This window comes from Mesoplodon mirus, assembly GCF_964341445.2.
Source record: "Mesoplodon mirus genome assembly, chromosome: 4".
NCBI lineage: Eukaryota > Metazoa > Chordata > Mammalia > Artiodactyla > Ziphiidae > Mesoplodon > Mesoplodon mirus.
This window is the reverse complement of record NC_138979.1, coordinates 178,561,301-178,580,207: the sequence shown is the minus strand read 5'-3', so window position 1 is coordinate 178,580,207 and position 18,907 is coordinate 178,561,301. Positions and strand designations below refer to the sequence as shown.

Sequence of the window (18,907 nt, the reverse complement as noted above, 5' to 3'; positions counted from 1 at the left end):
ATCTTGACTTACATATAAACATTATAACAATCAATTCTTGACGATTCAGACTATTATACTAGGATCCTTGAAATTCAAGTAGGAAAAACTATACATTGCTCAGAGAGTACTGCCTGCTACCTCCTCTTATATATATATTTTTAAAGATGTTGGGGGTAGGAGTTTATTAATTAATTAATTTATTTTTGTTGTGTTGGGCCTTCCTTTCTGTGCGAGGACTTTCTCTAGTTGTGGCAAGCGGAGGCCGCTCTTCATCGCGGTGCGCGGGCCTCTCACTATCGCGGCCTCTCCTGTTGCAGAGCACAGGCTCCAGACGCGCAGGCTCAGTAGTTGTGGCTCACGGGCCTAGTTGCTCCGTGGCACGTGGGGTCCTCCCAGACCAGGGCTCGAACCCGTGTCCCCTGCATTAGCAGGCAGATTCTCAACCACTGCACCACCAGGGAAGCCCCTCCTCTCATATTTTATACAAGTTATTTCCATTCTATTGAGTACCATTTCATGTGGTGCTTTTAATCGAATATAAAAAAAGAATATTCAGTATGAGTTAGAACAGAAAATTTAAGACATGTACATAAATAGAAATATCAGTGGAATTACAGAAAATGAATTTTAGATAAATGAACTAAATAAAAGGATGTTACTCTTTTCTTTCATTTTGTGTATACTAATAGAATTTCAAATGCATAAACATTAGTCATTTGAAATAAAAATAGTTTAAAATACGTATATTTTATACCTCACAGTATAAGGTAATGTCTTTTGGGCCAGAAATCAAAGATAAAGGTAATTATATCAAAACAAGTAAAAGCCAGTTTAAAGAAGTTGTGACCACTTAAGCATGCGAATAATGACTGCAACTGATTAAAACATTATTTAATATAAAATGATGAGTCTAAAAGAAAGAGACAAAACCAAAAACAAAATTCATTCATCATCATTGGAAGTGGCTACTACACCACTTCAGAGTTTTCCTAACTCCGAAAATTGATAATTAGAGGGAAAGAAATAAGAATTTACCCTCTCTTTACATTAGGAAATATATTTTAGGGTAAATAAATTACCCAAGTAGATGTAAAAAAAAAAAAAAAAGGCATTTCTCCTGAGAAGAATGCCATCAACAATGTAGAAGAAAAGACAGAATTTAAAAAATCATTTTTCTGCAAGTTATAATGAAATAACTGATCAGGCAAGGATCATCATGGGATGCTAAAACTAATGGGTAAAAGCTTGGTGGGAAGCTGGGTATTCTGAGTGTTGAAGTGTCAGCTTCAGATTGTGACGCAGATCACAAGAGAGAAAACACAATTTTTGCAGTAGACTAACAGAGCTGTCCCCATCTGCACAACCACTCCTAGCTCACTTACGGAGGGACAGCCGTCCAGACACAATGCAACATAAAATACACAGCAGCATTTATGAAGTATTCTTGCCAAAAACGTTTAACCTAAGACTTGGCAAGCCCTTGTCAAACCTCCAGTTTAGAAGGAACATGGAGAAGAGATAAACAAGTTAATCCATGAAGACATTCTACAGAACTAAGTCTCTTCCTCAGTTCAGTGTCATGAAAAAGTGGGGAAGGGCGAAGAGGGACTCTGTTCTGGATTAAAAGAGAACTAAGAGGTGTAACCACCTAAGGCAATGCATAGATCTTACTTGGATCCTATATGGAATAAAACAACTGTCACGCATATTTGGGGCATAATTGGTAAATTTTAATATGAACTTTAAATGCTATTAAAGATCATTGTTCATTTTGTCAAATGTAATAATTGTATCATGATTATACAGGGCAATGTCCTTTTTTAGAGATGAATACTGAAATGTTTAGAGATAAAAATATAATGATATCTATAATTTAAATTTTTCAGCACAATGAAATAGAAAATATGTCAGGATGTTAACAACTGTTAAACCTAGGTGATGGGTGTGTGAGGGTTCATTATAGTATTTTCTCTGCCTTTCTGCGTTTTAAATTTTTTTCATAACAAAAGCAGGAAAAAAATGTTAGTTTCTGTCATTCCTCTACTCAAAACCTTCCAAAGCCTTCCCCTGTATCACAGAATACAATCTACACTCTACATCATGGCCTTCAAGCACCTGCGCGTTGTGGGCCCAGCGACCTCTCCAGCCTCATCTCTCGCTAACAACCGCCACACGGGCTTCCTTGCTGCTCTTCACACAACCAAGCACATCCCGTATCACACCTTTGCATCCACTCTTCCCTTTGCGGGGACCACCTGTCCTTCAGACCTCCACATGGTCACTCCCTTACTTGGTCCAAGCCTCTGCACAAAGCATATTTGATCAGAGAGGGCTTTGTCCTGACCACTGTATTCACAATACCATCTTACGACCCTCCATCACTTTCTTCCCCTCTACCCTGGTTTTTAGTTCCTCCTTGTAATTTTCATACCTGGTGTACAATGTATGTATTATATGTGTTTGTTATCTGTCTCTAATAGAATTTAAAGTTCTATGAGAACAGGTCCTTTGTCTTTTCATTCACTACTGTGTTCCTAGCATCCAGAACAGTATTCAGCACGTAGTAAGTGCTCAATAAACTTTGTTAAATGAATGAATATTATGACCATTAGATACGGAACTAAAAATATAATCTTGAAACTGAATATAAGTGTCTTTTTTGATCATGGAAAATGTGCTATAGTGAATCACGTATTTCCTTTTAAGTGTGGAATTACCTCCTTGTAAAAGAAAACATAAAGCAGATCCCTCAGGTTTGAAAGTATTTTGTTCACACTATGTTATAAATCATTTCTCTTTCCTGATAAGGGAAAGTACAAATATGGAATAATTGTGTATTCTTAGCTTTCTAAACACAGACACCTACTAAGTAATCAGGTTGAGACAATTAAGATCAAGACAATTAAGGTCAAGACCACCTGTTAGTATATTTATTTTATTTTACTATTTATCACTTCCCACATGACCACCATGTAAGAATGCAAGGTCCTTTAGAGCAGGATTCTGTCTGTCTTATTCACTACTATATCCCCAGCTCTTAAAACAGTGCCTGACACACAGCAGAGACTCAAATAACTAACTGCTGAGTACAGTAATTAATAAATTCTGCTTGATTTCATGTGAAATTTTCTATGTGGTGCATTCATGCATTATCCTCTGAGAAAGAAGTTAATTTTTGTCAATATCAATTTTTAAGATTATTACATCTATAAAATAACATTCAACCCCTAGACTTTGCTCTGATACATGAAACAAACTTCATGTAGAGGTGTTAGGTCATAAGATAAATGCCTTTTTTCTTTTTTTTTTTTTAGTTAAGTTGTAAATGACACCAATAATGTCATTTTTTTCCTCTTTGAAGCTAAACCTGATTTTGGGTTTCTGAGATGGCTACTAGATTTTGTTATCTCACTTTTTTTGAGAACAATAAGAATTCAAAGTACTTTTTTAATAGTTTCTAAAACATATACATTACGAAGAACTTTTTTATACTTCAAAAAATGGTAGTAGGATGTCATATTCAATGTATAGTGAACTGAGGGTTAAACAATCCTCTCTAGAAATTTTAAGGAAAAAGGTAGACAACTTACTCTATGGGGAAATTTGAGTACAAGTCTTTTTTTTCCCCCTACTTTGACTCTAATTTTGAGGTTATCCATAGTGGGGCATCCATGTTTTCTGTATACATTTTATTTGTAACAAGTCACTGTTCAGGTACTATAAAAGAAAAAGAAACCAAACTAGTATTAAGGGGCTTAAAGGATACCCTTAAGGCAACAGGGCACAGCTGAGGCCATGAGACATGAAAGGTGTACATGAGAGCAAAAGGCACTCTGCAGTTGAGATCACTGACTCTTGCCGACCTCTCCCTTGAGAAGAACGGTATCAAGCTTGCAGTGCATGTGTTTACACTCTCCCTGTGCATCCCTCTCTCCAGCTAGGCAGAAGCTGATGAAAAGGAGAACCGGTGGGGAAGCAAAGGTAACACCCCTCCAGGCAGAAGGGCATGAACTGAGTTTGTCGTTCTATTTCAAGAATGTGGAGAATTTGGTTAATTCCAAAACAGGAGCAAGTTCAAGAGAAAATCAGAAAACAGGTATTGGGCTCACATTTGTCATCATGATTGTGAACATTCTTTGCAAGAAACGATAATAAATCTGATCACTTGATATGATGTGCGGCAGACAGGCGTATTTCTGGAGCAGCTTCTCATGAGTTCTCCACTTTAAAGAGGCTGCAGCTCGCTGCTCAGCAGCTGTGAGAGCTGGAATCAAGTCAGGGAGAGATGATAACTAAAGAAGAAAACACATCAAGAGAATCAAAGATAATTAAAGAAATCAGTTTCAGCACTCAGCCAAATCATTCAGTCTTACAATACACTGGGGAGGGGGAACTCTTAATCTTTTCGGAAATTAGGAGGCATCTTAGTTGTCACGGGGAGGTAAATATTTAGTAAAATAAATACTTTAAAAAATCTATAAATAAAATTTATGATTACTGGAAACAAAATTTTGAAAGAGACTGGGATTCACAACCCTTCTAAAGTAAAATGTATTCTATTTCACTGTCAGCAAACTTTGACCTTCTAAATTCCTACCCTTCTCTCCTCAACAGTTGCTATTCTTTGCAGTAATAATAAAATGCTAATAAGAACTGAAAATATGAACGTAGACTCCAAGGACAATAAATAAGGATTGTGGTAATGTAAGAACGGTAGAGGACAAATGTAAAATAGATAGCTAGTAGAAAGAGCTGCATCTCACCGGGAGATCAGCTCCGTGCTTTGTGACCACCTAGAGGGGTGGGATAGGGAGGGTGGGAGGGAGACGCAAGAGGGAGGGGATATGGGGATATATGTATACGTATAGCTGATTCACTTTGTTAAATAGCAGAAATTAACACACTATTGTAGAGTAATTATACTCCAATAAAGATGTTTTTTAAAAAAAAGGGAATGGTAGAGGAAATTCAAGCTGTTCAAACTCTAGCAGACATTCACTGAGCACCTACTATGTGGCAAGCACTATTTTAAATGTTTTTCAAACACTCTTCTGTTGATTCCTCACAACAACTCTGCAGAGTAAGGTAGGCCATATAATGTCCAGAAACTTTTTTGATACATGGGATTTACCTTATTTTCTTGAACACTGCTTTCTCCACCAGTAGACATAAGTTCCAGGATTTCTGGAAGATGATCTATGAGAGCATCTAGTACCTTTTAACAGAGATATTGGTTACTCTTCTTGTGATGGCTATGTTCTTCTAATCTTAGATTAATTAACATGCCAATTTCTACACAGAAATAGTATGTTACCAAACAGCATTTTGGGGGTTTCTATTTTCTTGCTCTGTCATCTTCTTGCTGCAAAGTCTTAGAAACAAAATTAGCTACCTTGATCAAACTACCTTGGAAAAGAGATTAGTATGTCTGCCTCTTGATAATATTCAAATCATCGAGATCTGAGACAGCCTGACAACATGCTCAAAACTGCCTCCCAACTTTTGAAAAGCAGTTTAAGTCAGACGACACCATCAGTGATGTCTAATGTTGAGGGGTTAAGCTTTGGCAAGCTAGCAGTCATTTGGGTGAACAGGATATAGTGGATAAAGCATCAAAATAAAGTATTCCAAAGCCTCCACAAGTATACTCCCCAAACAATGCTAAGAGAAATAAAAAGATATAAAATGTGATATAACATATGATCACAATTGTGTAAAATCTTAAAAACTTTATATAGAAAAAATAGAAAATGAAAAAATATAAGACAATAGAAACAGTGATCAGAACTAAAAGTATTCTTTTGTCTGTCTGCTTTTTGGCCTTTCCAAAATTTTCCATAACAAACAAATATACATGTACATTTTAAAACCTACTATTTTTAAAAGATATTCCCAATTTCTAGTCTATGATACTGTGGCATATTGACTTGAAGCTTCTGGGGCTAGTCAGCTATTAGAATTCATGCAATTCCCAAGAAGCAGGAAAATAAAAGAAAAAAGGCATTGATATATTCAAACTTAATATAACAGAAGTAAAAAGCAAAGAGTAAGAAGATATTACCTCCAATGATTCATCTTGTAATAATGTTATTAGTTCTTTATGTATTAAATACACTCCAGAATTCAGAAGTTTAGAAACCTAGAATGGAGCAATAAAGTCTCTCAGATTTGAGACTACTAGACATATAAAGGTTATAAAAACAATTTAAAAAAAAGTAATCCCTGTTAGATTTTCTTCTAAAATGAGACCTGTTTACAAGACAACTATAAAATTAGATTTCTAGAAAAATTACTTGCATACATAAGCTTTTCAGTCTGCTTCCTAACACGCTGGAGTGTGTGAACATATGAGGGTCGGGAGTGTAGAAGAATGGATTTATCAGTCTTAACTTCCCTCTCACAAGCATTAATAAGCTCACGGATGCCTGTAGTTCATATTTTAAAGTCTTAGAGCAGCCAACAGGGTCTTTCAAGGGAGCCCAGCCATGGGAGCATTCATCTCGGTTCAGAGCTCCCAGAGGGGGCAAATTCTACTGAAGGCCAGTAGCCACACAGGGATAGAGAAAACTCCTAAGCAAGCAAAACTTTGAAGACTTTTCCCATCAAAGACTTCAATCAGCAAGAGAGGAGCTGGGAGTTGGGAGAATCTTGACTAAACCATCTCCTTTGTGAACTGTTTTTTTTTTTTTTCCCTCTAGACAAGCAACAGTAAAAATCTGCAATGGTAGATTCACCAGTTTCTACTTCACTTTTAAGTTTTTTGGGGGTTTTTCCACATACTGGGTTTCTGAGTAAGGTTTTACTTGAAAAAGGGGGTTCCTAGACAAAGAAGGTGTTTTAAAAGTCTCTACAGGGTTGTTTTTCACTTTTTGAAAGTACTTTCAAAATATTATTTTTCTGAAAAACAAGAATAAACTCAGAACATACTAAAGTAATTATCAGAATCCAACAATAACACTGTTAAGGAAATTTAAATCCACCAGTGGAATTTCATTATTTAAAAGGACAAACCTAGACTAACCATTTATTTATGGAGTCAAGTATCATCTTAACCTACCTACATGGTATGATTGTAAGAATACAGAAATTAGCCACCCAGCAAATAGCTAAATCAATGATTTCCAAACTCACTTCTACTGGTGAAATATTTTTGTGTACATATTTCAATTTTTTTTCTATGGTGCTAACACATTATGTCCACTTATAGTGGACATAAATAAAATGAAATATTAAAGGTATGAGATAAAAATAAACATAAATAGAAACTCTCGTATTGAATAAATATTGCTTTCTCAGACTCTAATCTCATGCAATCATCTCTGGAGACCACCAATCTAGACAAATACAACCGTGCATGGTAACCATGCCTAAATGCCCACTTAATACATATTAGAGACAAGTAGTTCACTCAGCCAGCCAGTGCCCTCTGCCCTCTCTCCTCCTCCAAAAGCATATGCCTATATGCATATTTACAAAGATGACTTAATTGTTCAACACTGAATTATTTTAATTAATTATACCATTTAAAGGGAATATTTTCTGGACTTTGCACAATGAACATTTATTTCATTCACACCAGAAAAAAAATGTTATTCAAAAGAAGCAAAGCCTGTCATTCAATAGCCAAGAGTCTTAAGTAACATTTCTAATGCTGCTATGGATATCCTGCACACTTTCAGCTAATCTGACAATGCTCTGAACACAGTGCAAGGAAGGGGATGACATATTCTCACTGAGAATAAGAATATTTATTATACCTCTCAAAAAGGAAGGAAATATTTTATTAACCCACATAGATATTTTTATGTGACAGTCCTAAAGTTGGCAAGTTATAGGTTATACATGTTTACTGCAATTATAGCAACATGTACTTACTGCAATCACTGGAGAAACATGCCCTAGATTTCAACCTCAAGGGTTAAGAAGTTAATTATATTCATCATAAAGTTTAAATTCACTTTTGCTCTTACAATATGGAGAGTTGTTGTAACAGCTGAATCTGAAAGCTGTGCTCAAGAAACATGATCCATTTGCAGTAAAAACCATAAATTTAAATAATCTATCTCTCAATTTTCCATTTGTACTCAAGTTCTTAAGTTTAGGTGTAAAGCTAAATATAAACATTATAAAGCATATAAAAACTGATTTTACTTCCAGATCTGTAACAGCCACATCCATGCCACAATGTCTGGCTTTAAGTAAGGATTTACTAGAGATATACTGAACGAATGGATTAATACCTGTTCAACGAATATAATGTATTTATGTAAATGAATTCTGTGTAACATTCTAAACGGAATTTTTCAATATTTAGGACTAGAATATGAGAGCGATATGGAGCCTGTATCTTAATAAATCTGTAAACCGATGTGTACAAAATATCAAAAAATCATCTACTACATGTAGGTAGAATTAACAACAAATGTAAAGTGGTATCATTTTTTCAGACTTACTTCATAAAAGCAAATAGCAATAGTGTATCTGACTGGTACTTCAGGGTCATGACAAAGGCAGAAGAATGTAGAATAGAGATCCATGTGGAAATTTTTAGGATCAACAAAAACAATCATGGCCTGGTGGAGGTGGGAGGGAGAAGATGAGTGGGAAGGAGAGAAAAACATGCATCAACACCTCTTATTATAATCATGTCACTTAAACTGAATCATGTCCTCTGAATCATAATTTAGTTAGAAACCATATTTGGAAGATCCAAATGCATGCATATAATTCTAATATATATACTTACACAGAGATAAATATAAATTAACCAATATACACCAGACATAATGTGAAGTAGCAAGTATCAAATATGGCAATATTTTTCAATGCAATCTATTCACGTTTTTAACTTAAAATTAAAACGTTTAGCCAATACAAATGTGTAATTTATTACCGGAAAGTTATAAGCACAGTTCTTCCGTACTGAAATATATTTCTTCTCCTGCTCTAAGATTTGGGGTGGAATCTGGTTTTCATTGTGTCCATTTTCCTGTTGCAAACCCAATGTACAAAGTTTCTTATAAAACTCCAAAAATCTCAAGTGTTGATCTGGAGTAAATATTCCTAAAACAAATGCAAAACCTTTGTTCAACATTTTAATTGAAAACAATAATTAAAAAGGGAAAAGCAAAGTGCAATAAAAATAATGGGAACCAAATACTTAAATAAATGGTTGGAAATCATAAATAAAAGCAACAATGAGAAAAGAATAACTATTGTGAAGAAATCTAATGGTTCTTCACCTTATATTAATTTTAATAATATTTTCATTTTAATTTCAATAGTATAAAACTATGTAACACAGGAATTACACCTGCATTAATTTCTGCAGCATGCACCATTGTATATACCACTAATGAGTCACTACAATAATAATATGGCAGCCATTATTGCTATTTACTTATGATAAATATTCTAAAGTTGCCTACAGAAAAGACATACACATATGTCTGCAGAGAAGGAGCTTAAAAATGGAATCTGAGAGAATTCCCTGGTGGTCCAGTGGTTAAGATTTGGCACTTGCACTGCCGTGGGCCCAGGTTCAATCCCTGGTCAGGAAACTAAGATCTCAGAAGCGGTAAGGCACAGCCAAAAAAGAAAAAAAGGAATCTGAAAGAAGGTGAAGTAAACTCAAAATAATTTTGATCAATGGAATGGACTGGTTCCACATTCATATACCATCTTAGGAAGCTAGTAACTCAACATATATTGCAATAATTTTTTCAACAGTCTATTTAAAGTCCACAATCTGCACAAAAATATGTTTTTCTATGCTAGATTGTTATAATTTAATTAATGCTTACATTATTTTAGTAAGCTAAGAACTGAGCAATATGTTCAGAATGCCAAGAGTTACAGGTATTATTTTGCATTCTAAGCTGAACTGCTCATGTGATATATTAATTATTCTACAAAAAGTTAGTAAGAGTATACTTACTATGCACAATAGTTAATATACCTGAGCTTCTATTATCATATACCAACTAATACATAAAGATAAAATATTCAGAAATTTAAAAGGCTATGCCTACTTCACTCTGCCACTGTTTTTTTTTAATAAGTTTATTTTATTTATTTATTAATTTTTGGCTGCATTGGGTCTTCATTGTTGTGCGTGGGCTTTCTCTAGCTGTGGTGAGCGGGGCTACTCTTCACTGTGGTGCACAGGCTTCTCATTGCAGTGTCTTCTCTTGTTGTGGAGCAGAGACTCTAGGTGTGCGGGCTTCAGTAGTTGTGGCATGCGGGCTCAGTAGTTGTGGCTCACGGGCTCTAGAGCACAGATTCAGTAGTTGTGACGGATGGGCTTAGTTGCTCCCTGGCATGTGGGATCTTCCCGGACCAGGGCTCGAACCCTTGTCGCCTGAGTTAGTAGGCAGATTCTTAACCACTACGTCACCAGGGAAACCCCTGCCATTGTTCTTTCATATAGGTTCTACTAGTGAAAAAGTCATTTCTAACTGTGTTCTAAATTATGCTATCAAAATTCTAAGATCTCTTAAGGTTTTACACACTTAAAGGGTAGGCTTTACGACTGAAGAGCTAACATTTAGTGGCTAAGGTAAAAGAAAAGGGAAAAATTATCTATAATCTTGACATTCTTAGGACATATCATACCATATAGTCCATGGCATAGTTTTCCTAAATGGAAAGATAAGGAAATAAGAATTGATTCATCTGCTTTGAAAGATTTTTCACAAAACGATTTCACTAAGGGAAGTATAGTTTGACTTCTGTCATCTGAAAAACAAGAATAAAACATAGTTTAGATCCAGTTGCCCACACTGCACATGTGGAAATTAATGCATATACACAAATTCCAGAAAGAAAAGTTACTATGTTAGTCTCAGAGTAACAGAAAATATCTGAAAACCATGATGATGGAGGGATGACATAAAGAATAGGTGAGAGATAAGTGGGAAACATCAAAAATTTCTATGCCAGGCTAAGGGGTTTGGACTTGACACCACAGGCCATAGGGAATAAACTATAGAGTGACTACAAATTAAAAAGCTAAGATGATTAAGGTTTTGAGTCTGAATAACTACAAGAATGCTAATGCTACTAGTAAAAATAGATGAGTAGCAGGAATTCTCTTCTGCATACATCTCACACCATGCTGCATTCTGTCATTTCATTTTTGATTGAAAGTAAGTTAGCTTATATTACATTCTGTATAATGAATTTCTTCACTTTTACTTCCTATACAACTCTTCTTTTTTTTTTTTTTTTTCAGTACGCGGGCCTCTCACTGCTGTGGCCTCTCCCATTGTGGAGCACAGGCTCCGGACGCGCAGGCTCAGCGGCCATGGCTCACGGGCCCAGCTGCTCCGCGGCATGCGGGATCCTCCCGGACCAGGGCACGAACCCGTGTCCCCTGCATTGGTAGGCGGACTCCCAACCACTGCGCCACCAGGGAAGCCCACAACTCTTTTTAAAAAAGTGAATTCATTCTTTGAGTATGCCTGCTTAGGTCATAAGTTTCTGATATGAACAATATTTAAGTTTTGATTCCAAATGCTCCCTGCATTTCCCACAGTTCTCTTAAACTTTCAGAAATAAATCACTACTTTATTAAGGGTCTGACAATACTAAGTAAAATCCTGTAACAGGTTTATTGGTATTATTATTATTACTGTTATTATCATCACATTTCAGTACCATATCTACTGTTTTTACTAAATAACATTCATTCGACATTTACTGAATTTCTCAGACAACAAGCAATAACAGAAGTAGAAAGATGAATAAAAAGTTCTCTGAACTTGGGAAACTCAGACCAGCAAAGAAGTCAAACACAAAAAATATCATAAGACAATGTGATCACTATTTTAATAGTTAGTATAAGGCAGGAGTCTGCAAACTATTTTTGCAAATATTCTAGGCTTTGTAGTTTATCTGTCCCAAGTATTCAACTCTGTCACTTTGGCACAAAACAGCTACAGACAATACATAAACAAATGGGAGTGGCTGTGTTCCAATAAGCTCTATTTACAAAAACTGTTGGCAGCAGGATTTGGCTTATAGGCCATAGTTTGCCAACCCCTGGTATAAAGGGATTAAGAAGATGTCAGAGAAGACACTGTTTTGAACTGGGCACTGAAAAGAAGCAGCTGGCTAGGACAAAAATAGAGGGAAGGGTGAAAAAAGAGAACATGAAAAGGCTAGAGGTTGAAAGAATTTGGTATGCCAAGATAACAGCAAATGGGGCTGGAGCACCAGATCCCAGAGGAGTGGGAAAGAACAGGAAGAAATAAAGCCATGAACACAGGTCAGGACAGATCTTTGATAACCGAGTGAGGGGCAGGAAAAGCCCCAGATCAGAGATGATGCCCATGTTTCTAGTTTGGATGCCTAAGGGCGCCCCATTATTAGGACAAAGAGATTCATTTGTTCACTTATCAGATACTGCTGTTTCTACTCCTCTGGTTCATCCAATGGCCTAAATTATTCTGTAACATCCATACATCATAATTGTCCACATTGCAATAATCTTTAAGAAGGTCTCCTAGTTCAGTTAAAATATTAATCCAAAGTAATCCTACAGGGGCTTCCCTGGTGGCGCAGTGGTTAAGAATCTGCCTGCCAATGCAGGGGACACGGGTTCGAGCCCTGGTCCGGGAAGATCCCACATGCTGCGGAGCAACTAAGCCCATGCGCCACACTACTGAGCCTGTGCTCTAGAGCCCGTGAGCCACAACTACGGAGCCCATGCGCCACAACTACTGAGCCTGTGCTCTAGAGCCCGTGAGCCACAACTACTGAGCCCGTGCTCCACAACAAGAGAAGCCACCGTAATGAGAAGTCCGCACACTGCAACAAAGAGTAGCCCCCCTGCTCTCCGCAACTAGAGAAAGCCCACACACAGCAATGAAGACCCAATGCAGCCAAAAGTAAAATAAATAAAATAAATAAATTTAAAAACAAAAACAAAGGAATCCTACAATTACACAATAGTGTTTTGCACCTGAGTACTTGACATTTGCCCTTCCAAATTTCACCCTAACAAAATAGTTAATTTGCACTGAACTAATGTCTAACATTGGTTAAGAATCCAGTCACACACTCAGTAGAGCAACTAATTTAATTGTCTTTGTGATTTGATTTGCACAACACTAAGAAACACCTCCTTACCCATTCCCACCCAAATATCCCATCCCAGATTTCTCCTCCTGTGGCCATGAGATTTCCAGCATTAAAATATTAAGTAGAGGAAGCTAATTTAGATATTGCTTTAGTCAAGATCTGTCTTAGGGTCAATTAGTTGAGCAAGTTAAAAACTAATCACCAACCCAAATTCTTAGCCCTACATACTAGTCAGTTAAATGTTGATGAAAGGAAAGAGAAGGGTAGGCAATATTCAACAACACCAGGTGCCAGGAGGGGAAAAGTGGCAGCAGAGAAGGCACCAAAAGAGAAAGGACCATAACAGAGAGAGAAGAAGGGAAGTCTAACATTTATCCTGAAAGTTAACATAAGAAACTCCATCCTGCAGCTACCTTTACTCCTAACTAGTGATACAAAACCTGGAAAAACAATGCTTTCAGAAGCAAAGATGTGTCCACATGAAGATTTACCTGTATCAAATATGTCGAGCAGATTAACCAAAGTTTCAAAAGCTGCAAGCCGCACACTGCTGCCTTCATCCCTAGAAAGTTCTATTAATTCAGGGAGCACCACACTTTTTGTAAGTTCTGTCCTGCACAATAAGCAATAGAACAAAATAAATCAAACCAATACATTTTTATCAAGAGCTTACTAAGAACAAGTCACTGAGCTAAGTGTTACAGAAAATAGGAAAAATCATAAAGATATGGCTCCTGCTGTCTGGAAGCTTGCAGTCTGGCTGGGAAAGCATGATAGTATGAATACAAGAAACATTGACAGCAATTGCCTATTTACTTATGCAACTTATGGTAGTTGCTCAATATACACATTAAGTGAATGTATTGTTCTGACAACTAACATGGTTGAACAATAAGATTGAATAAATGTTTATTAGCCACTTGTACTTCTTCTTTATGAAGTATATGTTCATTTTCTTTGCCCATTTGCCATATTATAAAAGTTGAGGGGAAATAAGGCATTATGGGGGACTTACGTGTATGATACAAATATTTTCCCTTTTTCATTAGTTCCTCTTAGCAAACTGGATTATAGGTAATTTTTTTCAGGAAGTGGGTGCAGACTGCATATTGCCTAAACTAATATATTTATAAGAATATCTTTCTCTTCCCTCACATATAAATTCTGCCCCAGCCAGACGTATATGGAATAGAAGTCTAAGGATCTAAGGATCTAAAGATCCTAGTATCTGTACAAGTCCAGTTTTATCAGTCTAGATGCTAGTAACTACAACCTAACCCTTTCATGATGTCAAAAGGGGGTAAAATACAGGGTCAGGAATAACAAGATGAATGAAATAAGCAAGTCTGCCCAGAGAGCCATCCAGGAATTCTGGGGTCTGGCTGTGTGATACAAATCTACCCCATTGCTGGCTATGATTTGGAGTCATCTGATGGTAGCTGTCTGCTTCAGCTTAAATACTGATGTTGATTCTGAGTTCTATGGTCAGCCAGGACAGCAAAATCAATTTGAGGAGCCCTCTCCTTTGTGCCTTCTCCACTGACCTGTTCTAAGGAGACTGGGTCTGAAGAAACATTGGGGACCTACTCATCTCCAGCTCTCTTTTCACAAGACAAGTTGCCTCTAGCGTTCTGGCTTGGCCCTCCCCTACATGCTCTCCCTTCATCAACAGACTTCCAATCTGACAAAAGACAAAAATAAGGGCAGAGGACAAGAACCAACCATCAATCCCATTATATCTGAATTTTACAATCTGTGTCTGACAAAGGCAATCATGGGTCTGTTTTTTGTCACTATATATTAGTTTGTATTTGACATACTGTGTATATCCTTTTGTGTCTGATTTATTTCTCTTAACATACTGATTTTGAGATTCATCCATGATATAATATCACATGTATCAGTACTTCATTCCTTTTTATTGCTGAATAGTATTCCACTGTACGGACATGCCACATTTTATTTTTCCATTCACCTGTGGATAGATATTTGGATTGTTCTGGTTTTAGGTAAAACAAATAAAGCTGCTATAAACTTGTGTATATAAAACAATTCTTGTTGTTGACGTATATTTTCACTTCTCTTGGGTAAATACTTTATAGAATAGCTGGGCCATATGGAAGATATACGTTTAACTGTTAAGTAAATGTCAATCAGTTTTCCAAAGTGTTAAGTAAATGCCAATCAGTTTCCACCATTTTACGCTTCCACCAGCAGTGTATTAGAGTTCCAGCTGTTCCAAATCCTCATCAATATTTGATTCTGACAGGCTTTTTACACTACACATTCTAGTTAGTGTGTAGTAGTATCTCACTGTGGTTTTAATTTGCATTCCATTTATGACTAATGATGTTGAATACATTTTCATGTGCTTTTTGGTCATGTGTTATATCTTCCTTTATGACATATCTGTTCAAACATACTAATCATTTCTTAACTGGATTGTTTGTAAGAGTTCTGTATCATCGAGTCGTAAAAGTTCTTTATATATTCTGGATATAAGCTTGATATATGTATTGTGAGTATCAGTAGTTTTCCATTCTGGACTTGACTTGTTTTAAAGAGTAAACAGATTTTTTTAATATAAAGTCTAATTATCACATTTTTCTTTCATAGTTCATGACTTTTATCTAAACAATCCTTGCCTATCCCAAAGCCGCAGAGATTTTCTCCTATATTTTCTTCAAGAAGTTTATAGATTTTTTAAATTTATTAATTAATTTATTTTTGGCTGTGTTGGGTCTTCGTTGCTGCGCTCAGGCTTTCTCTAGTTGCAGCGAGCAGGGGCTACTCTTCGTCGCAGTGTGCAGGCTTCTCATTGTGGTGGCTTCTCTTTGTTGTGGAGCACGGGCTCTAGGCGTGTGGGCTTCAGTAGTTTGGGCACGCAGGCTCAGTAGTTGTGGTGCACAGGCTTAGTTGCTCCACAGCATGTGGCATCTTCCCAGACCAGGGCTCAAACCCGTGTCCCTTGCATTGGCAGGTGGATTCTTAACCACTGTGCCACCAGGGAAGTACCAAGTTTATAGTTTTAGCTTTTATATTTAGGTTTATTATAGATTTCAAGTTAGTCATTGTGTATGGTGAGAGGTGAGAATCGATGTTCAATTTTTTTCTCTTATGAATATCCAGTTATCCCAGTATCATGTTTTGAAAAGACTTTCCTTTCCTCATTAAGTTGCTTTGACACTCTATTGAAAAATCAATCCACCATAATCTGTTTCTGGATTCTCTCTTCTCTTCCACTGATACATGTCTATCCTTTTACCAACATTACATTCTTTTGATTACTGTAGTTTTATTATGTCTTGAAAACAGGTAATGCACAGTGTCTGTCATTTTTTTTTTTTAGACTGCTTTGGCTCTTCTGGGTCACTTGCATTTTCATATAAATTTTAGAATCAGCTTCTACAAAACAGCACAATTTTGGTCGAGACTACATTGAATTGCTAGATCAACTTGGGGAGAATTGACATTTTAACAATATTAACAATCTTGAGTCTTCCAATTCATGAATATGGTATATATCTGTTTTTAAAAATTTCTCTCAACATTGTTTTATGGTTTTTCAGTGTAGAGTGTAGAGTTTTCAGTGTAGGTCTTGTACCTTTTTTGTTAAGTTAAATAAGTGGAATTTTAAAATTTCATTTAAAAGTTTCATTCAAATTTTTTAATTTAAATTTTCATTTTCTAACTATCTTTTGCTAGTATACAAAAACACAATTGATTTTTGTATGTTAACCTTGTATCCTGAAACATCCTTAAATCCATTTACTAGTTCTAATAGCTATTTTGTAAATTACTGAAGATTTTCTATGTAAACAGCGATGTCATCTACAAATAGAAAACATTTTACTTCTTCCTTTCAGATCTTTAGACCTTTTAGGTTTTTGTCTTCTTGCCTTATTTCAATGGCTAGAACCTCCAGTACAGATTGAATAAAAGTGATGAAAATTATCCTTGCCAGCTGTTAACATCGGGGGACAGCATTCAATATCTACCATTAAGTATGATGTTAGCTATAGGTTTTTCTTTCATACATGCCCTTTATCAGATTAAGGAAGTTTCCTTCATCCCTAGCTTCCTGAGAGTTTTTAATCATGAATGGATGTTGAATTTTGTCACATATTGTAATGGGAGGATTTTCAGGTTGTCTTGTTTAGTATATCACCATAATTAGAAGTCCGATCAACTTTTTCAAAAGTATGTTCTTTCTTTCCGGTCTTAGTGCTGTATGTTCTTCCCCTCTAACACTGAAGGATCCTGTTGTAGATCCCAAGTCTGTTTTTCTTTTCTCTTTAGTCATCCCTGTATAAGGAGAAATCTATTCAGCACACTTGTTTTCTTGTAATGATTGTGTATGACCTCTTCATAATACTATTCACTATTAATCTGATAGTCTAAGAATTGTCCTCTTTGATCCTAAACTGGTGCACAATCCATAGTGGCTTTCTAGTGTTTTGCAGCTTTTACTTCATATGGATATGCTAGCTTGAGAAGAATCTCTTCATTTTGCTTCCTGATCATCTTACTAATAAATAATAGTGCTCACTTCTGGTTAAACTAAAATGGTCAGTAAATCTTCCCTTGCTAGCCACAGCAAACACAAAATTGCAAACCCAGTTCTGTTCTGTTCTTGGGCCTCTTCCCAGCATATCTCAATCCCAAATGCCTTAGGAACATTAACTCCCAGTGCAGTAGTATCAAACCAGTGCCAATCTCTGAAGTTTTCTCTTCCTAATTCCTTTCACCTATCTCAGGGCCTCATCTAGCCTTGACTAAAAGAAAATTTCTCTTGGTAACTATCAGATCTTAACAATATTCCTAATTTTCAATGCTGAAAGAAAAAAGCCTGTGTACCTCTCTTTCGTTTTATGTATTTATCAAAGGGAGAATAAAGAATATGAATCAGGTCTTAGTAATTTTCAGCCAGCATAACACAAAAGTCCTATAATTATGTCTTTAATAACATGTAAGAACTCAAAATTAAATAAATATTATATAACCAAGCATTCTAACTTAACAAGTGCACTCTAAGTTAACAAGCTAGGTAGATTCTTTCTAGTTTTACCTTTATAAATTAATCTTTAAGCAATAATCATATATTAATTTTCAGAAGACCCATCCACTGTGTCAAAATTTCAGTGACAAAAAAAAAACCAGAATACAAAAAGACAACAGCATATTATCCTAATAGGTTCTGATCTTGGTTAAGGGGCACAGATCTGGGCAAGACTGAATTAATTATGGTCCACAATGATCCAGAGTCAGCCTAGCCTTAGAAGACCTAACAGAAGGAAAGAAGTTGGTTCTGAGATCAAGGTTAGGGAACTGATTACTCTGTTGAAGTGTTAAGCTTCCACACAACACTTAAATCCTACTCAGCAAGGGTGGATGCAGGACAGAGGACACTACTCTACCCTCAATCTGTATGACATTCTAAAGTCTTTCTAAAGCCTTCAATATTGGCCCAGATTTTTTTTTAATTAGCAATTTTAATGGCAACAACCTGATTGTCCTTGCTTGTGAAACAAAGAACCAGGAGAAATCACTGCAATGTCTAGTAAAAATGAGAGGTTCCAAGGTTTTTTGTACCAATTTAGGATACTTCAAAAAAAAAAAACTGTTTCCCAAGATGGTTTTTAGATAAAATTCCCTTTAAAATCATACTTATACCTTGACATGAGATTAGTTTTTACAGGTGAAGAGAAGAGACTGCCCTATCCCTCTCCTTCCTGAACTTCACACACTCAGAAGACAAGGAGACCTACAAAGCAGACACTGGAAGCGCAAAGCCTCACAGGAGACAAAGACTTCCACTGAGTAATTTCATCTGAAATGACCC

At 36.2% G+C, this 18,907-nt stretch overlaps 1 protein-coding gene across 2 annotated transcripts in view; it reads right to left on the bottom strand.

Moving 5' to 3' along the window:
* PPP4R4 (protein phosphatase 4 regulatory subunit 4) overlaps positions 1-18,907 on the bottom strand; it is a gene marked incomplete at its 5' end in the record, with an annotated part of 122,353 nt that overhangs the window by 30,516 nt on the left and 72,930 nt on the right. For both annotated transcript variants that reach the window (XM_082618679.1, XM_082618680.1), the window contains 7 exons: positions 4,092-4,274; positions 5,114-5,197; positions 6,044-6,121; positions 8,436-8,555; positions 8,876-9,045; positions 10,597-10,719; positions 13,557-13,678. In XM_082618679.1, the coding sequence (XP_082474805.1) occupies positions 4,092-4,274; positions 5,114-5,197; positions 6,044-6,121; positions 8,436-8,555; positions 8,876-9,045; positions 10,597-10,719; positions 13,557-13,678 (880 nt within the window). The remainder of the gene's footprint in view (positions 1-4,091; positions 4,275-5,113; positions 5,198-6,043; positions 6,122-8,435; positions 8,556-8,875; positions 9,046-10,596; positions 10,720-13,556; positions 13,679-18,907) is intronic.